The sequence below is a fragment of the Somniosus microcephalus genome, unplaced genomic scaffold (assembly GCF_052327205.1).
Source record: "Somniosus microcephalus isolate GS21.2 unplaced genomic scaffold, FLI_Smic_1.0 unresolved_chr1, whole genome shotgun sequence".
Taxonomy (NCBI): Eukaryota; Metazoa; Chordata; class Chondrichthyes; order Squaliformes; family Somniosidae; genus Somniosus; species Somniosus microcephalus.
In genome coordinates this window covers 69,101,385-69,128,958 of record NW_028225179.1, presented here as the reverse complement: position 1 = coordinate 69,128,958, position 27,574 = coordinate 69,101,385, and the positions used below count along the sequence as shown (strand labels likewise).

Below are 27,574 nucleotides of genomic sequence, written 5' to 3'. Positions count from 1 at the left end.
CCTCAATCTTCCAATCCCTCAATCTTCCAATCCCTCAATCTTCCAATCCCTCAATCTTCCAATCCCACAATCTTCCGATCCCTCAAACTTCCATTCCCTCAACCGTCCAATCACTCAATCTTGCAATCTCTCGATCTTCCAATCCCTCAATCTTCCAAACCCTCAATCATCCGATCCCTCAATCTGCCAATCCCTCAATCTTCTGATCCTTCAATCTTCTGATCCTTCAATCTTCCAATCCCTCAATCTTCCAATCCCTCAATCTTCCAATCCCTCAATCTTCCAATCCCTCAATCTTCCAATCTCTCCATCTACCAATTCCTCAATCTTCCGATCCCTCACTCTTCCAATCCCTCAATCTTCCAATCCCTCAATCTTCCAATCCCTCAACCTTCCGATCCCTCAATCTTCCAATTCCTCAATCTTCCAATCCCTCAATCTTCCAATCCCTCAATCTTCTGCTCCTTCAATCTTCCAATCCCTCAATCCTCAAGTCCCTCAATCTTCCAATCCCTCAATCTTCCAATCACTCAATCTTCCAATCCCTCAATCTTCCAATCCCTCATTCTTCCAAACCCTCAATCTTCTGATCCCTCAATCTTCCAATCCCTCAATCTTCCAATCCCTCAATCTTCCAATCCCTCGATCTTCTAATCCCACAATCTTCCAAACGCTCAATCTTCCAATCCCTCAATCTTCTGATCCCTCAATCTCCCAATTGCTCAATCTTCCAATCCCTCAATCTTCCAATCCCTCGATCTTCCAATCCCTCAATCTTCCAATCCCTCAATCTTCTGATCCCTCAATCTTCCAATCCCTCAATCTTCTGATCCTTCAATCTTCCAATCCCTCAAACTTCCAATCCCTCAAACTTCCGATCCCTCAATCTTCCAATCCCTCAATCTTCCGATCCCTCAATCTTCCAATCTCTCAATCTTCCGTTCCCGCAATCTTCCGATCCCTCTATGTTCCTATCCCTCACTCATCCGATCCCTCAATCTTCCAATCCCTCAATCTTCCGATCCCTCTATCTTCCGATCCCTCTATCTTCCGATCCCTCAATCTTCCAATCCCTCAATCTCCCAATCCCTCAATCTTCCAATCCCTCAATCTTCCGATCCCTCAAACTTCCATTCCCTCAACCGTCCAATCACTCAATCTTGCAATCTCTCGATCTTCCAATCCCTCAATCTTCCAAACCCTCAATCTTCCGATCCCTCAATCTGCCAATCCCTCAATCTTCTGATCCTTCAATCTTCTGATCCCTCAATCTTCCAATCGCTCAATCTTCCAATCCCTCAATCTTCCGATCCCTCAATCTTCCAATCCCTCAATCTTCTGATCCCTCAAACTTCCAATCCCTCAATCTTCAGCTCCTTCAATCTTCCAATCCCTCAATTTTCAAATCCCTCAATCTTCCAATCCCTCAATATTCCAATCCCTCAATTTTCAAATCCCTCAATCTTCCGATCCCTCAATCTCCCAACCCTTAATTTTCCAATCCCTCAATCTTCCAATCCCTCAATCTTCCAATCCCTCGATATTCTAATGCCTCAATCTTCGAAACCCTCAATCTTCCAATCCCTCAATCTTCCGATCCCTCAATCTTCCAATCCCTCACTCTTCCGAACCCTCGATCTTCAAATCCCTCAATCTTCCAATCCCTCAATACTCCAATCCCTCAATCTTCCAATCCCTCAATCTTCCGAACCCTCAATCTTCCAATCCCTCAATCTTCCAATCCCCAATATTCCAATCCCTCATTCTTCCTATCTCTCAATCCTCCAATCCCTCAATCTTCCAATCCCTCAATCCTCCAATCCCTCAATCTTCTAATCCCTCAATCCTCCAATCCCTCAATTTTCCAACCCATCAATCTTCTGATCCCTCAATCATCCAATCCCTCAATCTTCCAATCCCTCAATCTTCCAATCCCTCAATCTTCTGATCCATCAATCTTCCAAACCCTCAATCCTCCAATCCCTCAGTTCTCCAATCCCTCAATCTTCCAATCCCTCAACCTTCCTATCCCTTTGTCCTGCAATCCCCCAATCCTCCAATCCTTCAATCATCCGATCCCTCAAACCTCCATCCCTCAATCTTCTGATCCCTCAATCATCCACTCCCTCAATCTTATGGTCCCTCAATCTTCCAATCTCTCAATCTTGCAATCCCTCATTCTTCCAATTCCTCAATCCTGCAATCCCTCAATTTTCCAATCCCTCAAACTTCCGATCCCTCATTCATCCAGTCCCTCAATCTTCTGGTCCCTCAATCTTCCAATCCCTCAATCTTCCAATCCCTCAATCTTCGAAACCCTCAATCTTCCAATCCCTCAATCTTCCAATCCCTCAATCTTCCAATCCCTCACTCTTCCGAACCCTTGATCTTCAAATCCCTCAATCTTCCAATCCCTCAATCTTCCAATCCCTCAATCTTCCAATCCCTCAATCTTCCAATCCTAGAATCCTCCAATCCCTCAATCTTCCAACCCCTCAATCTTCCAATCCCTCAATCTTCCAATCCTAGAATCCTCCAATCCCTCAATCTTCCAACCCCTCAATCTTCAAATCCCTTAATCCTCCAATCCCTCAGTCCTCCATCCCTCAATCGTCCGGTCCCTCAATTTTCCAATCCCTCAATCTTCCAATCCCTCAATCTTCCAATCCCTCAATCTTCCAATCCCTCAATCTTCAAGTCCCTCCATCCTCCAATCCCTCAATCTTCCAACCCCTCAATCTTCCAATCCCTCAATCTTCCAATCCTAGAATCTTCCAATCCCTCAATCTTCCGATTCCTCAATCTTCCAATCCCTCAATCTTCCGATCCCTCAATCTTCCAATCCCTCAATCTTCCAATTCCTCAAACTTCCATTCCCTCAGTCTTCCAATCCCTCAATCTTCCGATCCCTCAATCTTCCAATCACTCAATCTTCCAATCCCACAATCTTACAATCCCTCAATCTTCCGATCCCTCAATCTTCCAATCCCTCAATCTTATGATCCTTCAATCTTCCAATCCCTCAATCTTCTGATCCTTCAATCTTCCAATCCCTTAATCTTCCAATCCCTCAATCTTCCAATCCCTCAATCCCTCAACCTTCCAATCCCTCCATGTTCCAATCCCTCAATCTTCAAATCCCTTAATCCTCCAATCCCTCAATCATCCAATTCCTCAATCTTCCGATCCCTCAATCTTCCAATCCCTCAATCTTCTGATCCTTCAATCTTCCAATCCCTCAATTTTCCAATCCCTCAATCTTCCAAACCTTCAATCTTCCAATCCCTCAATCTTCCGATCCCTCAACCTTCCAATCCATCAATCTTCCGATCCCTCAATCTTCCAATCCCTCAATCTTTCGATCCCTCAATCTTCCAATCCCTCAATCTTCTGATGCTTCAATCTTCCAATCCCTCAATCTTCCCATCCCTCAATCTTCCAATCCCTCAATCTTCCGATGCCTCAATCTTCCAATCCCTCAATCTTCTGATGCTTCAATCTTCCAATCCCTCAATCTTCCAATCCCTCAATCTTCCGATCCCTCAATCTCCCAATCCCTCAATCTTCCGATCCCTCAATCTTCCGATCCCTCTATCTTCCGATCCCTCAATCTTCCGATCCCTCAATCTTCCAATCCCTCAATCTTCCAATCCCTCAATCTTCCAATCCCTCAATCTTCCGATCCCTCAATCTTCCATTCCCTCAATCATTCAATCACTCAATCTTGCAATCTCTCGATCTTCCAATCCCTCAATCTTCCAAACCCTCAATCTTCCGATCCCTCAATCTTCCACTCCCTCAATCTTCCGATTCCTCAATCTGCCAATCTCTCAATCTTCTGATACTTCAATCTTCTGATCCCTCAATCTTCCAATCCCTAAATCTTCCAATCCCTCAATCTTCCGATCCCTCAATCTTCCAATCCCTCAATCTTCCGATCCCTCAATCTTCCATTCCCTCAATCATTCAATCACTCAATCTTGCAATCTCTCGATCTTCCAATCCCTCAATCTTCCAAACCCTCAATCTTCCGATCCCTCAATCTTCCACTCCCTCAATCTTCCGATTCCTCAATCTGCCAATCTCTCAATCTTCTGATACTTCAATCTTCTGATCCCTCAATCTTCCAATCCCTCAATCTTCCAATCCCTCACTCTTCCGATCCCTCAATCTTCCAATCCCTCAATCTTCTGATCCCTCAATCTTCCAATCCCTCAATCTTCTGCTCCTTCAATCTTCCAATCCCTCAATTTTCAAATCCCTCAATCTTCCAATCCCTCAATATTCCAATCCCTCAATCTTCAAATCCCTCAATCTTCTGCTCCTTCAATCTTCCAATCCCTCAATTTCCAAATCCCTCAATCTTCCGATCCCTCAATCTTCCAGTCCCTTAATTTTCCAATCCCTCAATCTTCCAATCCCTCAATCTTCCAATCCCTCGATATTCTAATGCCTCAATCTTCGAAACCCTCAATCTTCCAATCCCTCAATCTTCCGATCCCTCAATCTTCCAATCCCTCAATCTTCCGAACCCTCGATCTTCAAATCGCTCAATCTTCCAATCCCTCAATATTCCAATCCCTCAATCTTCCAATCCCTCAATCTTCTGAACCCTCAATCTTCCAATCCCTCAATCTTCCAATCCCCCAATATTCCAATCCCTCAATCTTCCTATCCCTCAATCCTCCAATCCCTCAATCTTCCAATCCCTCAATCCTCAAATCCCTCAATCTTCTAATCCCTCAATCCTCCAATCCCTCAATTTTCCAATCCCTCAATCTTCTGCTCCCTCAATCATCCAATCCCTCAATCTTCCGATTCCTCAATCTGCCAATCTCTCAATCTTCTGATACTTCAATCTTCTGATCCCTCAATCTTCCAATCCCTCAATCTTCCAATCCTTCAATCTTCCGATCCCTCAATCCTCCAATCCCTCAATTTTCCAATCCCTCAATCTTCTGCTCCCTCAATCTTCCACTCCCTCAATCTTCCGATTCCTCAATCTGCCAATCTCTCAATCTTCTGATACTTCAATCTTCTGATCCCTCAATCTTCCAATCCCTCAATCTTCCAATCCCTCAATCTTCCGATCCCTCAATCTTCCAATCGCTCAATCTTCTGATCCCTCAATCTTCCAATCCCTCAATCTTCTGCTCCTTCAATCTTCCAATCCCTCAATTTTCAAATCCCTCAATCTTCCAATCCCTCAATATTCCAATCCCTCAATCTTCATATCCCTCAATCTTCTGCTCCTTCAATCTTCCAATCCCTCAATTTCCAAATCCCTCAATCTTCCGATCCCTCAATCTTCCAGTCCCTTAATTTTCCAATCCCTCAATCTTCCAATCCCTCAATCTTCCAATCCCTCGATATTCTAATGCCTCAATCTTCGAAACCCTCAATCTTCCAATCCCTCAATCTTCCGATCCCTCAATCTTCCAATCCCTCAATCTTCCGAACCCTCGCTCTTCAAATCGCTCAATCTTCCAATCCCTCAATATTCCAATCCCTCAATCTTCCAATCCCTCAATCTTCTGAACCCTCAATCTTCCAATCCCTCAATCTTCCAATCCCCCAATATTCCAATCCCTCAATCTTCCTATCCCTCAATCCTCCAATCCCTCAATCTTCCAATCCCTCAATCCTCAAATCCCTCAATCTTCTAATCCCTCAATCCTCCAATCCCTCAATTTTCCAATCCCTCAATCTTCTGCTCCCTCAATCATCCAATCCCTCAATCTTCCAATCCCTCAATCTTCCAATCCCTCAATCTTCTGATCCATCAATCTTCCAATCCCTCAATCCTCCAATCCCTCAGTTCTCCAATCCCTCAATCTTCCAATCCCTCAACCATCCTATCCCTCTGTCCTGCAATCCCCCAATCCTCCAATCCTTCAATCATCCGATCCCTCAAACCTCCATCCCTCAATTTTCCGATCCCTCAATCTTCCAATTCCTCAATCTTCTGATCCCTCAATCATCCAGTCCCTCAATCTTCTGGTCCCTCAATCTTCCAATCTCTCAATCTTGCAATCCCTTAATCTTCCAATCCCTCCATCCTACAATCCCTCAATCTTCCAATCCCGCAAACTTCCGATCCCTCAATCATTCAGTCCCTCAATCTTCTGGTCCCTCAACCTGCCAATCCCTCAATCTTCCAATCCCTCAATCTTCAAACCCCGTAATCCTCCAATCCCTCAGTCCTCCATCCCTCAATCGTCCATTTCCTCAATTTTCCAATCCCTCAATCTTACAATCCCTCAATCTTCCAATCCCTCAATCTTCCAATCCCTCAATCTTCCAATCCCGCAATCTTCCAATCCTAGAATCCTCCAATCCCTCAATCTTCCAACCCCTCAATCTTCCAATCCCTCAATCTTCCAATCCTAGAATCCTCCAATCCCTCAATCTTCCAACCCCTCAATCTTCAAATCCCTTAATCCTCCAATCCCTCAGTCCTCCATCCCTCAATCGTCCAGTCCCACAATTTTCCAATCCCTCAATCTTCCAATCCCTCAATCTTCCAGTCCCACAATTTTCCAATCCCTCAATCTTCCAATCCCTCAATCTTCCAACCCCTCAATCTTCCAATCCCTAAATCTTCCAATCCTAGAATACTCCAATCCCTCAGTCCTCCATCCCTCAATCGTCCGGTCCCTCAATTTTCCAATCCCTCAATCTTCCAATCCCTCAATCTTCCAATCCCTCAATATTCCAATCCCTCAATCTTCCAATCCCTCAATTTTCCGATCCCTCAATCTTCCAATCCCTCAATCTTCCGATCCCTCAATCTTCCAATCCCTCAATCTTCCAATTCCTCAAACTTCCATTCCCTCAATCTTCCAATCCCTCAATCTTCCGATCCCTCAATCTTCCAATCTCTCAATCTTCCAATCACACAATCTTCCAATCCCTCAATCTTCCAATCCCTCAATCTTCCAATCCCTCAATCTTATGATCCTTCAATCTTCCAATCCCTCAATCTTCTGATCCTTCAATCTTCCAATCCCTTAATCTTCCAATCCCTCAATCTTCCAATCCCTCAATCCCTCAACCTTCCAATCCCTCAATGTTCCAATCCCTCAATCTTCAAATCCCTTAATCCTCCAATCCCTCAATCATCCAATTCCTCAATCTTCCGATCCCTCAATCTTCCAATCCCTCAATCTTCTGATCCTTCAATCTTCCAATCGCTCAATTTTCCAATCCCTCAATCTTCCAAACCTTCAATCTTCCAATCCCTCAATCTTCCGATCCCTCAACCTTCCAATCCATCAATCTTCCGATCCCTCAATCTTCCAATCCCTCAATCTTCCGATCCCTCAATCTTCCAATCCCTCAATCTTCTGATGCTTCAATCTTCCAATCCCTCAATCTTCCCATCCCTCAATGTTCCAATCCCTCAATCTTCCGATCCCTCAACCTTCCAATCCCTCAATCTTCTGATGCTTCAATCTTCCAATCCCTCAATCTTCCAATCCCTCAATCTTCTGATCCCTCAATCTTCCAATCCCTCAATCTTCCGGTCCCTCAATCTTCCAATCCATCAATCTTCTGATCCTTCAATCTTCCAATCCCTCAATTTTCAAATCCCTCAATCTTACAATCCCTCAATCTTCCAATCCCTCAAAATTTCGATCCCGCAAACTTCCAATCCATCAATCTTCTGATCCCTCAATCGTCCAATCCCTCAATCTTCCGATCCCTCAATCTTCCAATCCCTCAATCTTCCAATCTCTCAATCCTCCAATCCCTCAATCTTCCGATCCCTCAATCTTCCAATCCCTAAAACTTCCGATCCTTCAATCTTCCAATCCCTCAATCTTCCAATCCCTCAATCTTCCAATCCCTCAATCTTCTGATCCCTCAATCTTCCAATCCGTCAATCTTCCAATCCCTCAATCTTCCAATCCCTCAATCTTCCAATCCCTCAATCTTCCGATCCCTCACTCTTCCGATCCCTCAATCTTCCAATCCCTCAATCTTCTGATTCTTCAATCTTCCAATCCCTCAATCTTCCCATCCCTCAATCTTCCGATCCCTCAAACTTCCGATCCCTCAATCTTCCAATCCCGCAATCTTCCAACCCATCACTCTTCCAATTCCTCAGTCTTCCGATCCCTCAATCTTCCAATCCCTCAATCTTCCAATCCCTCAATCTTCCAATCCCTCAATCTTCCAATCCCTCAATCTTCCAATCCCTCAATCTTCCAATCACTCAATCTTCCAATCCCTCAATCTTCTAATCCCTCAATCTTCCGAGCCCTCAATCTTTCAATCCCTCAATCTTCCGATCCCTCAATCTTCCAATCTCTCCATCTTCCGATCCCTCAATCTTCCAATCCCTCAATCTTCTGATCCTTCAAACATCCATTCCCTCAATCTTCCAATCCCTCAATCTTCCAATCCCTTAATCTTCCGATCCCTCAATCTTCCAATTCCTCAATCTTCCAACCCCTCAATCTTCCAGTCCCTCAATCTTCCAATCCCTCAATCTTCCAATCCCTCAACCTTCTGATCCCTCAATCTTCCAATCCCTCAATCTTCTGATCCTTCAATCTTCCAATCCTTCAATCTTCCAATCCCTCAAACTTCCAAACCCTCAATCTTCCGATCCCTCAATCTTCCAATCCCTCAATCTTCCAATCCCTCAATCTTCCGATCCCTCAATCTTCCAATCCCTCAAAATTCCAATCCCTCAATCTTCCGATCCTTCAATCTTCCAATCCCTCAAACTTCCCATCCCTCAATCTGCCAATCACTCAATCTTCTGATCCTTCAATCTTCTGATCCCTCAATCTTCCAATCCCTCAATTTTCCAATCCCTCAATCTTCCGATCCCTCAATCTTCCAATCCCGCAATCTTCTGATCCCTCAATCTTCCAATCCCTCAATAATCTGCTCCTTCAATCTTCCGATCCCTCAATCTTCCAATCCCTCAATCTTCCAATCCCTCGATCTTCTAATCCCTCAATCTTCCAAACCCTCAATCTTCCAATCCCTCAATCTTCCGATCCCTCAATCTTCCAATTCCTCAATCCTCCAATCCCTCAATCTTCCAATCCCTCAATCTTCCAATCCATTGATCTTCCAATTCCGCAATCTTCTGATCCTACAATCTTCCAATCCCTCAATCTTCCAATCTCTCAATCTTCCAATCCCTCAATCTTCCAATCCCTCAATCCTCCAATCCCTCAATTTTCCAATCACTCAATCTTCCAAACCTTCAATCTTCCAATCCCTTTATCTTCCGATCCCTCAAACTTTCAATCCATCAATCTTCCGACCCCTCAATCTTCCAATCCCTCAATCTTCCGATCCCTCAATCTTCCAATCCCTCAATCTTCTGATGCTTCAATCTTCCAATCCCTCAATCTTCCCATCCCTCAATCTTCCAATCACTCAATCTTCCGATCCCTCAATCTTCCAATCCCTCAATCTTCTGATGCTTCAATCTTTCAATCCCTCAATCTTCCAATCCCTCAATCTTCCGATCCCTCAATCTTCCAATCCATCAAACTTCTGATCCTTCAATCTTCCAATCCCTCAATTTTCAAATCCCTCAATCTTCCAATCCCTCAATCTTCCAATCCCTCAAAATTTCGATCCCTCAAACTTCCAATCCATCAATCTTCTGATCCCTCAATCGTCCAATCCCTCAATCTTCCGATCCCCCAATCTTCCAATTCCTCAATCTTCCAATCTCTCAATCCTCCAATCCCTCAATCGTCCGATCCCTCAATCTTCCAATCCCTCAATCTTCTGATCCCTCAATCGTCCAATCCCTCAATCTTCCGATCCCCCAATCTTCCAATTCCTCAATCTTCCAATCTCTCAATCTTCCAATCCCTCAATCTTCTGATCCTTCAAACTTCCATTCCCTCAATCTTCCAATCCCTAAAACTTCCGATCCTTCAATCTTCCAATCCCTCAATCTTCCAATCCCTCAATCTTCCAGTCCCTCAATATTCCGATCCCTCAATCTTCCAATCCCTCAATCTTCCAATCCCTCAATCTTCCGATCCCTCAATCTTCCAATCCCTCAATCTTCCGATCCCTCAATCTTCCAATCCCTCAATCTTCTGATCCCTCAATCTTCCAATCCCTCAATCTTCTGATCCTTCAATCTTCCAATCCCTCAATCTTCCCATCCCTCATTCTTCCGATCCCTCAATCTTCCGATCCCTCAATCTTCCAATCCCGCAATCTTCCAATCCATCACTCTTCCAATTCCTCAGTCTTCCGATCGCTCAATCTTCCAATCCCTCAATCTTCCAATCCCTCAATCTTCCAATCCCTCTATCTTCCAATCCCTCAATCTTCCAATCCCTCATTCTTACAATCCCTCAATCTTCCGATCCCTCAATCTTCCAATCCCTCAATCTTCCGATCCCTCAATCTTCCAATCTCTCCATCTTCCGATCCCTCAATCTTCCAATCCCTCAATCTTCTGATCCTTCAAACTTCCATTCCCTCAATCTTCCAATCCCTCAATCTTCCAATCCCTCAATCTTCCAATCCCTCAATCTTCCAATTCCTCAATCTTCCAACCCCTCAATCTTCCAATCCCTCAATCTTCCAATCCCTCAATCTTCCAATCCCTCAATCTTCTGATCCTTCAATCTTCCAATCCCTCAAACTTCCAATCCCTCAATCTTCCGATCCCTCAATCTTCCAATCCCTCAACCTTCCAATCCCTCAATCTTCCGATCCCTCAATCTTCCAATCCCTCAAAATTCCAATCCCTCAATCTTCCGATCCTTCAATCTTCCAATCCCTCAATCTTCTGATCCTTCAATCTTCCGATCCCTCAATCTTCCAATCCCTCAATTTTCCAATCCCTCAATCTTCCGATCCCTCAATCTTCCAATCCCGCAATCTTCCGATCCCTCAATCTTCCAATCCCTCAATCTTCTGATGCTTCAATCTTCCAATCCCTCAATCTTCCGATCCCTCAATCTTCCAATCCCTCAATCTTCCGATCCCTCAATCTTCCAATCCCTCAATCTTCTGATGCTTCAATCTTCCAATCCCTCAATGTTCCAATCCCTCAATCTTCCAATCCCTTAATCTTCCGATCCCTCAATCTTCCAATCCCTCAATCTTCCGATCCCTCAATCTTCCAATCCATCAATCTTCTGATCCTTCAATCTTCCAATCCCTCAATTTTCAAATCCCTCAATCTTCCAATCCCTCAATCTTCCAATCCCTCAAAATTTCGATCCCTCAAACTTCCAATCCATCAATCTTCTGATCCCTCAATCGTCCAATCCCTCAATCTTCCGATCCCTCAATCTTCCAATCCCTCAATCTTCCAATCTCTCAAACCTCCAATCCCTCAATCTTCCAATCCCTAAAACTTCCGATCCTTCAATCTTCCAATCCCTCAATCTTCCAATCCCTCAATCTTCCAATCCCTCAATCTTCTGATCCCTCAATCTTACAATCCCTCAATCTTCCAATCCCTCAATCTTCCGATCCCTCAATCTTCCAATCCCTCAATCTTCCGATCCCTCAATCTTCCAATCCGTCAATCTTCTGATCCCTCAATCTTCCAATCCCTCAATCTTCTGATCCCTCAATCTTCCAATCCCTCAATCTTCCCATCCCTTAATCTTCCGATCCCTCAATCTTCCGATCCCTCAATCTTCCAATCCCGCAATCTTCCAATACATCACTCTTCCAATTCCTCAGTCTTCCGATCCCTCAATCTTCCAATCCCTCAATCTTCCAATCCCTCAATCTTCCAATCCCTCGATCTTCCAATCCTCAATCTTCCAATCCCTCATTCTTCCAATCCCTCAATCTTCCAATCCCTCAATCTTCTAATCCCTCAATCTTCCGATCCCACAATCTTCCAATCCCTCAATCTTCCAATCTCTCCATCTTCCGATCCCTCAATCTTCCAATCCCTCAATCTTCTGACCCTTCAAACTTCCATTCCCTCAATCTTCCAATCCCTCAATCTTCCAATCCCTCAATCTTCCGATCCCTCAATCTTCCAATTCCTCAATCTTCCAACCCCTCAATCTTCCAATCCCTCAATCTTCCAATCCCTCAATCTTCCAATCCCTCAATCTTCTGATCCCTTAATCTTCCAATCCCTCAATCTTCTGATCCTTCAATCTTCCAATCCCTCAAACTTCCAATTCCTCAATCTTCCAATCCCTCAATCTTCCAATCCCTCAATCTTCCAATCCCTCAATCTTCTGATCTCTCAATCATCCAATCCCTCAAAATTCCAATCCCTCAATCTTCCTATCCTTCAATCTTCCAATCCCTCAAACTTCTGATCCCTCAATCTGCCAATCCCTCAATCTTCTGATCCTTCAATCTTCCGATCCCTCAATCTTCCAATCCCTCAATTTTCCAATCCCTCAATCTTCCGATCCCTCAATCTTCCAATCCCGCAATCTTCTGTTCCCTCAATCTTCCCATCCCTCAATAATCTGCTCCTTCAATCTTCCGATCCCTCAATCTTCCAATCCCTCAATCTTCCAATCCCTCGATCTTCTAATCCCTCATTCTTCCAAACCCTCAATCTTCCAATCCCTCAATCTTCCGATCCCTCAATCTTCCAATTCCTCAATCCTCCAATCCCTCAATCTTCCAATCCCTCAATCTTCCAATCCCTTGATCTTCCAATTCCGCAATCTTCTGATCCTACAATCTTCCAATCCCTCAATCTTCCAATCCCTCAATCTTCCAATCCCTCAATCTTCCAATCCCTCAATCCTCCAATCCCTCAATCCTCAAATCCCTCAATCTTCCAATCCCTCAATCTTCCAATCCCTCAATCCTCCAATCCCTCAGTCTTCCAATCCCTCAATCCTCCAATCCCTCAAACTTCCAATCACTCAATTCTCCAATCCCTCAATCTTCCAATCCCTCAGTTCTCCAATCCCTCAATGTTCCAATCCCTCAACGTTCCTATTCCTCTGTCCTCCAATCCCTCAATCCTCCAATCATTCAATCTTCCGATCCCTCAATCCTCCTTCCCTCAATATTCCGATCCCTCAATCTTCCAATTCCTCAATCTTCTGATCCTTCAATCTTCCAATCCCTCAATCTTCCATTCCCTCAATCTTCCAATCCCTCAATCTTCCAATTCCTCAATCTTCCATTCCCTCAATCTTCCAATCCCTCAATCTTCCAATCCCTGAATCCTCCAATCCCTCAATCTTCCAACCCCTCAACTTTTCTATCCCTCAATCCTCCAATCTCTCAATCTTCCAATCCCTCAATCTTCCAATCCCTCAATCTTCTGATCCTTCAAACTTCCATTCCCTCAATCTTCCAATCCCTCAATCTTCCAATCCCTCAATCTTCCGATCCCTCAATCTTCCAATTCCTCAATCTTCCAACCCCTCAATCTTCCAATCCCTCAATCTTCCAATCCCTCAATCTTCCAATCCCTCAATCATCTGATCCCTCAATCTTCCAATCCCTCAATCTTCTGATCCTTCAATCTTCCAATCCCTCAAACTTCCAATCCCTCAATCTTCCGATCCCTCAATCTTACAATCCCTCAATCTTCCAATCCCTCAATCTTCCGATCCCTCAATCATCCAATCCCTCAAAATTCCAATCCCTCAATCTTCCGATCATTCAATCTTCCAATCCCTCAAACTTCCGATCCCTCAATCTGCCAATCCCTCAATCTTCTGATCCTTCAATCTTCCGATCCCTCAATCTTCCAATCCCTCAATTTTCCAATCCCTCAATCTTCCGATCCCTCAATCATCCAATCCCGCAATCTTCTGATCCCTCAATCTTCCTATCCCTCAATAATCTGCTCCTTCAATCTTCCGATCCCTCAATCTTCCAATCCCTCAATCTTCCAATCCCTCGATCTTCTAATCCCTCATTCTTCCAAACCCTCAATCTTCCAATCCCTCAATCTTCCGATCCCTCAATCTTCCAATTCCTCAATCCTCCAATCCCTCAATCTTCCAATCCCTCAATCTTCCAATCCCTTGATCTTCCAATTCCGCAATCTTCTGATCCTACAATCTTCCAATCCCTCAATCTTCCAATCCCTCAATCTTCCAATCCCTCAATCTTCCAATCCCTCAATCCTCCAATCCCTCAATCCTCCAATCACTCAATCTTCCAATCCCTCAATCTTCCAATCCCTCAATCCTCCAATCCCTCAGTCTTCCAATCCCTCAATCCTCCAATCCCTCAAACTTCCAATCACTCAATTCTCCAATCCCTCAATCTTCCAATCCCTCAGTTCTCCAATCCCTCAATCTTCCAATCCCTCAACGTTCCTATTCCTCTGTCCTCCAATTCCTCAGTCCTCCAATCATTCAATCTTCCGATCCCTCAATCCTCCTTCCCTGAATATTCCGATCCCTCAATCTTCCAATTCCTCAATCTTCTGATCCTTCAATCTTCCAATCCCTCAATCTTCCATTCCCTCAATCTTCCAATCCCTCAATCTTCCAATTCCTCAATCTTCCATTCCCTCAATCTACCAATCCCTCAATCTTCCAATCCCTGAGTCCTCCAATCCCTCAATCTTCCAACCCCTCAACATTTCTATCCCTCAATCCTCCAATCTCTCAATCTTCCAATCCCTCAATCTTCCAATCCCTCAATCATCCAATCCCTCAGTCCAACATCCCTCAATCTTCCGGTCCCTCAATTTACCAATCCCTCAATCTTCCAATCCCTCAATCTTCCAATCCCTCAATCTTCAAGTCCCTTAATCCACCAATCCCTCAATCTTCCAAACCCTCAATCTTCCAATCCCTCAATCTTCACATCCCTTAATCCTCTAATCCCTCAATCTTCCAATGCCTCAATATTCGAATCCCTCAATCCTCTGATCCCGCAATCTTCCGATCCCTCAATCTTCCGTTCCCTCAATTATCCAATCCCTCAGTCCTCCAAACCCTCAATCCTCCATCCCTCAATCTTCCAGTCCCTGAATCTTCCGTTCCCTCAATCTTCCGATCGCTCAATCTTCCAATCCCTCAATCTTCCGATCCCTCAATCTTCCAGTCCCTCAATCTTTCAATCCCTCAATCTTCCGATCCCTCAATCTTCCAGTCCCTCAATCTTTCAATCCCTCAATCTTCCTGTCCCTCAATCTTCCAATCCCTCAATCCTCCATCACTCAGTCCTCCATCATCAATCTTCCAATCCCTCAATCTTCCAATCCCTCAATCAGCCAATCGCTCAATCTTCCAATCCCTCAATCATCCAGTCCCTCAATCTTCAGGTCCCTCAAACTTCCGTTCCCTCAATCTTCCAATCCCTCAATCTTCCAATCCCTCAATCTTCCAATGGCTCAATCTTCCAATCCCTCAATCTTCCAATCCCTCAACCCTCCAATCCCTCAATCTTCCAATCCCTCAATCTTCCAGTCCCTCAATCCTCCATCCCTCAATCTTCCGATCCCTCAGTCTTTTGATCCATCAATCTTCCAATCACTCAATCTTCCAATCCCTCAATCTTCCAATCCCTCAATCTTCTGATCCCTCAATCTTCCGATCCCTCAGTCCTCCAATCCCTCAATCTTCCGATCCCTCAATTCTCCAATCCCTCATTTCACCAATCCCTCAATCCTCCAATCCTTCAATCTTCTGATCCCTCAATCCTCCATCCCTCAATCTTCCGCTTCCTCAATCTTCCAATCCCTCAATCTTCTGAACCTTCAATCTTCCAATCCCTCAATCTTCCAATCCCTATATCTTCCAATCCCTCAATCTTCCAATCCCTCAATCTTCCAATCCCTCAATCTTCCAATCCCTCAATCCTCCAATCCTTCAATCTTCCAACCCCTCAATCTTCCGATCCCTCAATCCTCCATCCCTCAATCTTCTGATCCCTCAATCTTCCAATCCCTCAATCTTCTGATCCTTCAATCTTCCAATCCCTCAATCTTCCAAACCCTCAATCTTCCAATCCCTCAATCTTCCAATCCCTCAATCTTCCAATCCCTCAATCTTCCAAACCCTCAATCCTCCAATCACTCAATCTTCCAAATCCTCAATCTTCCAATGCCTCAATATTCCAATCCCTCAATCTTCTGATCCCGCAATCTTCCGATCCCTCAATCTTCCAGTCCCTCAATTTTCCAATCCCTCAATCCTCCAAACCCTCAATCCTCCATCCCTCAATCATCCAGTCCCTCAATCTTCCGTTCCCTCAATCTTCCGATCTCTCAATCTTCCGATTCCTGAATCTTCCGAGCCCTCACTCTTCCAATCCCTCATTCTTCTGAGCCCTCAATCTTCCGATCCCTCAATCTTCCAATTACCCAATCTTCCGATCCCTCAATCTTCCAGTCCCTCAATCCCTCAATCTTCCGATCCCTCAATCTTCCAGTCCCTCAATCTTTCAATCCCTCAATCTTCCTGTCCCTCTATCTTCCAATCCCTCAATCCTCCATCCCTCAGTCCTCCATCCCTCAATCTTCCAATCCCTCAATCTTCCAATCGCTCAATCTTCCAATCCCTCAATCATCCAGTCCCTCAATCTTCAGGTCCCTCAAACTTCCGGTCCCTCAATCTTCTGATCCCTCAATCCTCCATCCCTCAATCTTCTGATCCCTCAATCTTTCAATCCATCAATCTTCCAATCCCTCAATCTTCCAATCCTTCAATCTTCCGATCCCTCAATCCTCCATCCCTCAATCTTCCGATCCCTCAATCTTCTGATCCTTTAATCTTTCGATCCATCAATCTTACAATCCCTCAATCTTCCAATCCCTCAATCTTCCAATCTTTCAACCCTCCAATCCCTCAATCTTCCAATCCTTCAATCTTCCAGTCCCTCAATCCTCCATCCCTCAATCTTCCGATTACCCAATCTTCCGATCCCTCAATCTTCCAGTCCCTCAATCCCTCAATCTTCCGATCCCTCAATCTTCCAGTCCCTCAATCTTTCAATCCCTCAATCTTCCTGTCCCTCTATCTTCCAATCCCTCAATCCTCCATCCCTCAGTCCTCCATCCCTCAATCTTCCAATCCCTCAATCTTCCAATCGCTCAATCTTCCAATCCCTCAATCATCCAGTCCCTCAATCTTCAGGTCCCTCAAACTTCCGGTCCCTCAATCTTCTGATCCCTCAATCCTCCATCCCTCAATCTTTCGATCCAGCAATATTCCAATCCCTCAATCTTCCAATCCCTCAGTCCTCCAATCCCTCAATCTTCCAATCCCTCAATCTTCCAATCCCTCAGTCCTCCAATCCCTCAATCTTCCAATCCCTCAATCTTCCAATCCCTCAACCTTCCTATCCCTCAATCTTCCAATCCCCCAATCCTCCAATCCCTCAATCCTCCAATCCCTCAATCCTCCAATCCCTCAATCTTCCAATAACTCAGTCTTGTGGGAGGGTCAGTAACCAGAGGACACAGATTTAAAGTAATTGGCAAAAGAACCAGAGAAGGAGATGAGGAAATACTTTTTACGCAGCGAGTTGTTGTGATCTGGAATGCGCTGCCTAAAAGGGCGGTGGAAGCAGATTTAGTAGTGACTATCAAAATGGAATTGGATAAATATTTCAAATGAAAAAATTTGCAGGGCTATGGGGAAAGAGCAGGGTGGGAGTGGGAGCAATTGGATGGCTATGTCAAAAAGCCGGCACAGGCACGATGGGATGAATGGCCTCCTCCTGTGCTGTATCATTCTATGACTATCCTGCCCTGCAACAAATTCATCATCGTAATTAGCTGTAGTTATTTCAAGACATGGGGCATGTCACCACCTAGTCATCTTGTGAGACATCACACTGTCAAACACATTCGAGGTTTGTTACCCATAATACTCAAAAGACAAACTCTCCCAATATGGGAACAAGTCAGGAGCGTGCTGGAATACTCTTTACTTGCCTGGGTGAGTGCAGCTCCAAAGACACCCAAGAAGCTTGACATCATCCAGAACAAAGCAGCCCACTTGATGGGCACCCCATCCACCACCTTAAACATTCATTCCCTCCACCACTGGCTGCAGCGAGTTTCTCCTTATTTACTCTATCTAAATCCTTTGTGATTTTGAATACCTCTATCAAATCTCCTCTTAGTCTTTTCTGCTCCAAGGAGAACAACCCCAGCTTCTCCAGTCGACAAGATGCACTGCAGCAACTTGCCAAAACTTCTCCACCAGCACCTCCCAAACCCGTGACATCCACCACCTAGAAGGACAAGGGCAGTGGGCGCGTGGCAACACCACCGCCTCCAAGTCACACACAAACCATCCCAACTTGGATTGATATCGGCCGTTCCTTCATCGTCGCTGGGTAAAAATCCAGGACCTTCTCCCCGTGTTTGCGTGGGTTTCCTCCGGGTGCTCCGGTTTCCTCCCATAGTCCAAAGATGTGCGGGTTAGGTTGATTGGCTATGATAAATTGACCCTTAGTGTTAGGGGGATTAAATACGTGGGGTTACGGGGATAGGGTGGGATATGTGTTGGTGTAGGGGTTACGGGGATCGGGTGGGATATGTGTCGGTGCAGGCTCGATGGGCCGAAATGGCCTCTATCTGCACTGTGGGGTTTCTGTGATTCTGTGATTCTGTGACCTCCCGCCCTAGCAGCACAGTGGGAGCACCTTCCCCACATGGACTGCAGCAGTTCAACATAGAAACATAGAAGATAGGAGCAGGAGTAGGCCATTCGGCCCTTCGAGCCTGCTCCGCCATTCAATGATGTGGTGTATGTGCCTTTAAGAGCAATTATGGTGTATGTGCCTTTAAGAGCCCCAGGTGTGCGTAATGCCGGTAATTGCCACTTGGGCTATATAAGCCTGTGTATTGTGTATATCCTTTAGAAACCCCCCCCCAAGACTTGCTTAGTAAATACCTATGAACCAACTCCTGTCTTCAGTGTCTTTATCTACACACGGACATTACAGTGGCGACGAAGTGGAAACGGACTTACCTGCAATTCGGCAGCACCTCAAGGACATCGATTCCTCCAGCGTCCAGAAGACTCAAGGAAGTAAGAGAAACTGTGGTTTCACCAGCTGGCCAAGCTGGTGACAGGTACTGCGCTAATCCTTCCTGGGCGTCAGGCTGGAGCTCCAGCGGTGGGCTCTACAGCTGAGACAGGCAGCGAAATCGGAGGCAAGCAATAACGGACTGGGAAGGTGCTCTCAAGAGACGGCCGGCGCGGCAAGCAGGTCAGCGTTTAGACCTCTGTCGGGAACGAGTCTCCAACAGTGAATAAACGGAAACCACAGTAAAACAGCGTTGTTATCGGTAGCAGCGGCGGGAAAGCGCGGGAAGCGCCATATCGTTGCTACAGAGAGAAAAAAAAAAAGCGCGGTAAGCGCCATATCTTTTCTGAAATGCCTAAATCTGGTAATATTGAGGCTTTTGGTGGCGAAATAGAAGATTGGACCACATACGTGGAAAGAGTAGAGGTTTATTGCACTGCAAATGGAATAACAGATGAAAAAAAAGCTTCAGTACTTCTGAACTTAATGGGCGCGAAGACATACGGGCTGTTACGAAATTTAATCACTCCAGCCAAACCAAAGGACAAGACTTTTAAAGAAATTGTTGATACCCTGGAGGAGCATTTAAACCCAACACCGCTGCTGATCGTGGAACGATTCAAGTTCTTCAAGAGAAATCAACACAACAATGAAAGTAACGCTGATTACCTAACCGAATTAAGAAAGCTATCAAAGTACTGCCAATTCGGAGCAGGACTATCGGATTATCTTCGAGACAAATTTGTTTGCGGTCTCTTAAGTGAAGGAACACAAAAAAAACTGCTTTCTGAAAAAGATTTAACATTGGACAAAGCTTTCAGTATGGCTGTATCATACGAAGCAGCAGCAAAAGGAGCTGCAGAGATACAACAAGAGACACAGGACTTCGGCACCCATAAAATGACACAGGTGGTCGGAAGATGTTATCGCTGCGGCAGATCCACCCATAACCAGAGGGACTGCTGGTTCAAGGGCAAAGCATGCAGGCAATGTGGTAAGATTGGACACATTGCACGGGTATGCCAATCTGGACAAAATAAATCCACTGACAGAAAACAAAAAATCAATAAAGAAAAGTACAGGAAGGTACAAATGATGACGGACAATAGCTCCGAAGACCAGAATAGCGATAGCGACTCTGGAAACAAGAGACTAAGCTGTCTCAAATTACATAATGTACTTGCCAAAGAGGATTACCAAACCATTTGGGTTACCCTCACAATAGCAGGGTCCCCAGTTAAAATGGAGCTAGATACAGGATCAGCTCTAACCATAATAAATCGACGAGATTACGAGAGGCTATTTTCGCATATACCTCTAAAAGACACATCCATTATCTTAAAAACATATACGGGGCAGAAAGTCTACCCCAAAGGAAAAATAAGGGTGCCTGTGGTATACAACGGCAAAGAAATACAAAAGTTGTATTTATACATTCTACAAGATGGTGGTCCACCGTTGTTGGGACGTGAATGGATAAGGAAGATACGTTTAGACTGGCACTCCATTCAGGCACTGACGGTGACCAGTAAGGAAAAAAACAATGATGACATCATACCTGAACGATTAAAAGACATCTTGGCCAACGCCAAAGAAGTATTTCAAGAGAAACTAGGAACCTTGAAAGGCATCACCGCCTCAATAAAAGTGGAAGATACAGCAATTCGAAAAATTTTTAAGGCAAGACCGGTGCCATACGCAATACGTCCGGCAGTCGAGGCAGAGCTGAAGAATTTGGAAAAGGCAGGCGTATTATCCAAAATAGATAGGAGCGAATGGGCAACACCCATCGTTCCAGTCGTGAAAAAAACATTGAAAAATAACTCTGAGGAACAGAAAAAATTTCGCATCTGTGGGGACTTTAAGGTGACTGTAAACCCGATCCTTCACATGGTACAGTATCCTCTTCCGAGGATAGAAGATATTTTCGCCTCACTATCCGGAGGGAAACGTTTCACAAAAATTGACTTGGCACAGGCATATCTACAGATGGAGGTTGAGGAGACCTCTAAAAGGTATCTCACAATAAACACACACAAAGGCCTGTACCAGTACAATCGACTGGTTTTTGGAATAGCATCAGCTCCAGCTATCTGGCAAAGAGCTATGGAGCAAGTCCTGCAAGGGATTCCGGGGACTCAATGCTACCTAGACGACATCCTTATAACAGGAGAAAACGACAACGAGCACCTTGCCAATTTGGAGCAGGTGCTCACTAAGCTGAAAGAACGGGGCCTACGAGCAAATCGCCCCAAGTGCGAATTTTTCCAAAATCAGATATCATATTGTGGCCACATAATTAATAAGGAAGGGTTGCATAAGTCACCTGAAAAAATTGAAGCAGTTATAAAAGCCCCAGCACCTGAAAATGTTTCACAATTAAGGTCATTCCTGGGATTAATAAATTACTATCATAAATTTTTACCGAACTTATCAACTATTCTACACCCTCTTAATGATCTTCTACAGACAGGAGTGATTTGGAAATGGAACGAAGACTGTAAACGTGCCTTCCATAAATGTAAAGACTTAATCACATCCGAGAAAATTTTGGCTCATTACAACCCATCACTACCAATCAGACTGGCGTGCGATGCATCCCCTTACGGCATAGGAGCGGTATTGTCCCATAGATTCCCTGATGGCTCGGAACGGCCGATAGCTTTTGCGTCACGCTCATTGAACTCAGCTGAGCATAACTATGCCCAGATAGACAGGGAAGCACTCAGCCTGGTATGGGGAGTGAAGAAATTCAACCATTACCTACACGGACAAAAATTTACCTTGCTGACTGACCATCAACCCCTCATCTCCATATTCAACCCTAAAAAAGGTGTCCCCATTATGACGGCACAAAGACTACAGAGGTGGTCCCTTTTTCTAGGGGCACACCAATACAACATTGAATACAAAAGGTCAAAACAGCATGGGAATGCTGACAGTTTATCACGCCTACCATTGCCAACGATAGAAGAGGCACCTACAGTAGACCCAGTAGAGATATTCCACTCTACCATAGTGGAATGTCTACCGGTGACAAATTCTGCCATTGAAAGGGAGACATTCTCGCAAAGAAGAGAACAGCTGTCAGTGTGCCGAGGAACCTTGATGTGTGGATCCAGAGTGGTGATTCCACCCAAACTCCAGGATAAAGTGCTAAAGGAGCTTCACGAGGGGCATCTGGGTGGAGTGAAAATGAAGAACCTAGCTAGGGCATTTGTATGGTGGCCAGGTATCGATGGAGACATCGAAGACATGACAAAGAGCTGCCGAGGATGCCAGAAGGTCCAAAATGCTCCGCCACAGGCCCCTCTACATCCATGGGAGTGGCCCTCATCTCCCTGGCAAAGGGTGCACATCGACTTTGCTGGTCCATTTATGGACTCAATGTTCTTAATCGCAGTTGATGCACACTCCAAGTGGCCGGAGGTAATAAAGATGTCCTCCACCACCACGGAAAAAACCATCACAGTATTAAGGACCATATTTGCCAGGAATGGGCTGCCGGAGCAGATATGTTCTGATAATGGACCGCAATTTGTGTCCGAAGAATTCAGAAAGTTCTTAAAGAACAATGGGGTAAAGCACTACACGTCCGCCCCATACCATCCCGCCACCAATGGATTGGCTGAAAGGTTTGTCCAGACCTTCAAGAAGGCCATCAAGGCCATGGGTAATGAAGACATAAAACTTCAGCACAAGGTGGATAACTTCTTATTTGCATATAGGAATGCAACGCATATGGTTACTAACCAAACTCCCGCCATGATGTTCTACAATAGAAACCTAAGATGCCGGCTGGATTTGGTCAAGCCCAACATCCGAAGGGACGTGGAGAACCGGCAGTTTCAGGGCATGAATGAAAGGCCAACTAGGGCCTTCCAGATAGGCCAACCGGTTTTGGCCCGGGACTACCGTACCGAGAAATGGCAGCCTGGAACTATCTGCACACGATTAGGACCACTGATGTATACCGTGGACATCGGAGACAGCATAATAAGGCGCCATGCTGACCAAATCATCAAGTCATCCGAAAAGGGACAACCTACACCACCACTCTATACATCTAACGATGAAGTAGAGATACCCAGATCTACCTCCGATCTGGTGATACTGGAGCCCGATGAACCCGACACTGGCCTTCAAGCCGAATCAGCCTTGCCAGAAGAACCTACTACACCACCAGAAACTACGACACCCCCGAGGCGTTATCCGGACCGAGTCAGGAAGCCTCCTGAGAGACTAACTTATAATTAATTAATACAGCAATGTATATTATTTTGCATATAACATGTAATTAATAATTACTTAAAATATGATGTACTAGTTAGCTAGAAGGGGAGGAATTGTGGTGTATGTGCCTTTAAGAGCAATTATGGTGTATGTGCCTTTAAGAGCCCCAGGTGTGCATAATGCCGGTAATTGCCACTTGGGCTATATAAGCCTGTGTATTGTGTATATCCTTTAGAAACCCCCCCCAGACTTGCTTAGTAAATACCTATGAACCAACTCCTGTCTTCAGTGTCTTTATCTACACACGGACACTACAAATGAGATCATGGCTGATCATTCAAATGCAGTACCCTGTCCCTGCCTTCTCCCCATATCCCTTGATCCCTTTAGCCTCAAGAAATATATCCAACTCTTTCTTGAATATATTTAATGAACTGGCCTCCACCGCCCTCTGTGGCAGAGAATTTCACAGGTTCACCACTCTCTGGGTGAAGAAATTCCTCCTCATTTCAGTCCTAAATGGCTTACCCCTTATCCTTAGACTATGACCCCTGGTTCTGGACACCCCGGCCATCAGAAACATCCTTTCTGCATCTAGTCTGTCCAGACCTGACAGGATTTTATAGGTTTCGATGAGATCCCCTCTCAATCTTCTAAACTCCAGTGAGTATAAGCCCAATTGACAAAATCTCTCCTCGTACGTCATTCCTGCCATCCCAGGTATCAGCCTGGTGAATCTTCGCTGCACTCCCTCCATGGCAAGAACGTCCTTCCTCAGGTAAGGTGACCAAAACTGCACACAATACTCAAGGTGCGGTCTCACCAAGGCCCTGTACAACTGCAGCAAGACATCCTTGTTCTTGTACTCAAACCCTCTTGCTACGAAGGCCAACATACCATTTGCCTTCTTAACCGCCTGCTGCACCTGCATGCTTACCTTCAGCGACTGGTGCACAAGAACACCCAGGTCTCTTTGCACTTCCCCTTCTCCCAATCTATTGCCATTCAAATAATAATCTGCCTTCCTGTTTTTGCCACCAAAGTGGATAATCTCACATTTATCCACATTATAGTGCATTTGCCATGTTTCTGCCCAATCACCCAACCTGTCCAAATCGTACTGGAGTTTCATGATATCCTCCTCACAGCATACCCTCCCACCCAGCTTTGTGTCGTCTGCAAATTTGGAGATATTACATCCAATTCCCTCGTCCAGATCATTAATATATATTGTGAACAGCTGGGGTCCTAGGACCGATCCTTGTGGTACCCCACTAGTCACTGCCTGCCACTCGGAAAACGACCCGTTTATTCCAACTCTTTGCTTTCTGTCTGCCAACCAGTTCTCTATCCAAGTCAATACCTTGCCCCCAATCCCATGTGCCTTAATTTTGCACGCTAACCTCTTATGCGGGACCTTATCGAAAGCCTTCTGAAAGTCCAAATACACCACATCCACTGGTTCTCCCTTATCTATTTTACCAGTTACATCCTCAAAACATTCCAGTAGATTAGTCAAGCATGATTTACCTTTTGTAAATCCATGTTGACTTTGTCCGATCCTGTCACTGCTTTCCAAGTGCTCTGCTATTACATCTTTTATAATGGACTCTCGCATTTTCCCCACTACCGATGTCAGGCTTAGCAGTCTATAATTCCCCGCTTTTTCTCTGCCACCTTTTTTGAATAGTGGGGTAACATTAGCTACCCTCCAATCCATGGGTACCGTTCCAGAGTCTATTGAGTTCTGGAAGATGACCAGCAATGAATCTACTATTTCCAGAGCCACTTCCTTAAGTACCCTCGGATGTAGATTATCAGGCCCTGGGGATTTATCGGCCTTCAGTCCCATCAATTTTCCTAACACCATTTCCCTACAAATACTGATATCTTTCAGTTCCACCCTTTCATCAGACCCTATGTTCCGCGGTATTTCTGGGAGGTTATTTATGTCCTCCTTTGTGAAGACAGAACCAAAATATGTATTTAGTTGGTCAGCCATTTCTTTGCTCCCCATTATAAATTCCCCCGATTCTGACTGCAAGGGACCTACGCTTGACTTCACCAATCTTTTTCTCTTCACATATCTATAAAAGCTTTTACAGTCAGTTTTTATGTTCTCCGCAAGCTTACTCTCATAATCTATTTTCCCTTTCTTAATTAATCCCTTTGTCCTCCTTTGTTGAATCCTAAACTGCTCCCAATCCTCAGGATTATTGCTTTTTCTGGCCAATTTGTATGTCCTCTCCTTGGATCTTATGCTATCCCTAATTTCCCTTGTTAGCCACGGTTGAGTCACCTTTTTTGTTTTATTTTTATGCCAAACTGGGATGAACAACCTCAGACCATCGTAGTTTCCTTTATTTAAATTGAGGACCCTAGTTTCTGAGTCAACTACTTCATTCTCCATCTTAATGAAGAATTCGATCATATTATGATCGCTCCAACCCAAGGGGCCTCGTACAACAAGATTGCTAATTAATCCTTTCTCGTTACATAATACCCAGTCTAAGATGGCCTGATCTCTGGTTGGCTCCTCGACATATTGGTCCAGGAAACCATCCCGTAAACACTCCAGGAATTCCTCCTCCACAGTATTGTTACTAATTTGGTTAGCCCAATCTATAGGTAGATTAAAGTCACCCATGATGACTGCTGTGCCCTTATTGCACGCTTCTTTAATTTCCCTTTTAATGCCATCCCCAACCTCTGCCTTACTGTTTGGAGGTCTATATACCACTCCCACTAATGTTTTTTTCCCCTTAATATTTCTCAATTCTACCCATACAGATTCCACCTCATCCTTCATTACAATTGTGTTAATCCCTTCTTTAACCAGTAATGCTACCCCTCCTCCCTTTCCTTTTTGCCTATCTTTCCTGAATATCGAATACCCCTGGATGTTGAGTTCCCAGTCTTGGCCATCCTTGAGCCACGTTTCCGTAATCCCAACCAAATCATATTCGTTTACCTCTATTTGCGTAGCCAATTCATCCACCTTATTACAAATGCTCCTCGCATTAAGACACAAAGCCTTCAGGCTTGTTTTTTTAACACTCTTAGAGAAGAAGGCAGCTCATCACCACCTTCATAGAATCATAGTATCATAGAATAGTACAATACAGAAGGAGGCTGTTCGGCCCATTGAGTTTGTGCCAGCTCTTTCAAAGAGCAATCCTGTTAGTCCCACTCCCCCGCTCCTTCCCAATATCCCTGCAATTTTTTCTCCTTCAAGTATTTATCCAATTCTCTTTCGAAAACCATGGTTGAGTCTGCCTCCACCAACCTATCAGGCAGTGCATTCCAAATCCTAACCACTCGTTGCATAACAAAGTTGCTCCTCAAGTCGCCTTTGGTTCTTTTGCCAATCACCTTAAATCTGTGTCCTCTGGTTCTCGACCCTTCCGCCACTGGAAACAGTTTCTCCTTATTTACTCTATCAAAACACTTCGTGATTTTGAACACCTCTATCAAAACTCCTTTTAGCCTTTTCTGCTCCAAGGAGAACAACCCAAGCTTCTCCAGTCTCTCCACGTAACTATAATCCCTCATCCCTGGAACCATTCTGGTAAATCTCTTCCGTACCCTGTCCAAAGCCTTCACATCCCTCCTGAAGTTTGGTGCCCAGAATTGGACACAATACCCCAGCTGGAGCCGAACGAATGATTTTAATAGGTTTATCAGGACTTTATGGCTTCTCAAGGGGCAACTAGGCAATGGGCAAGAAATGCTGACCTTGCCAGCGAGGCCTACATCCTCAGCGATGAAACAGAAACACGACACTGCGAGGCCATCTTGCTCCTAACCCGACAATACAGATCAATGGATAGTTACCCAGTTTGTTTCTTCAATTTAGCGCAGAAGAATAAGTCAGTCGAAAGGAAGATGTGCTTCAGTTTACGGGAGTTGTCAGACACCTCCACCACAAACCCGTCCTTCACCAAGTGTTGGTCCTGAGCGTGAGGAGAATAAAGAAGAGAAACAATAAACATTTCCATGGAGAACACAGACAGAGGATCAACTATTACCATCAGGAAAACTGGTGGAATCAAGGTCCAGGGGTCCAGGTGTCACAGTGTGTTAGATATGCAGTCCTTTCCCCCTCGGGGACCGGTTGTCACAGTGCGTTAGATACACTGTCCTTTCCCCCTCGGGGACCGGGTGTCTCAGTGCGTTAGATACACTGTCCTTTCCCCCTCTGGGACTGGGTGTCACAGTGTGTTTGATACACTGTCCTTTCCCCCTCGGGGACCGGGTGTCACAGTGCGTTAGATACAGTGTCCTTTCCCCCTCTGGGACCGGGTGTCACGGTGCGTTAGATACACTGTCCTTTCCCCCTCTGGGACCGGGTGTCACAGTGCGTTAGATACACTGTCCTTTCCCCCTCTGGGAC

At 44.9% G+C, this 27,574-nt stretch overlaps 1 protein-coding gene across 4 annotated transcripts in view; it reads right to left on the bottom strand.

Moving 5' to 3' along the window:
• The window catches only part of LOC147095467 (active breakpoint cluster region-related protein-like), a 334,266-nt gene that overhangs the window by 157,353 nt on the left and 149,339 nt on the right, over positions 1 to 27,574 (bottom strand). For all 4 annotated transcript variants that reach the window (XM_085974613.1, XM_085974616.1, XM_085974612.1 and 1 more), the window contains exon 9: positions 27,016 to 27,134. In XM_085974613.1, the coding sequence (XP_085830739.1) occupies positions 27,016 to 27,134 (119 nt within the window). The remainder of the gene's footprint in view (positions 1 to 27,015; positions 27,135 to 27,574) is intronic.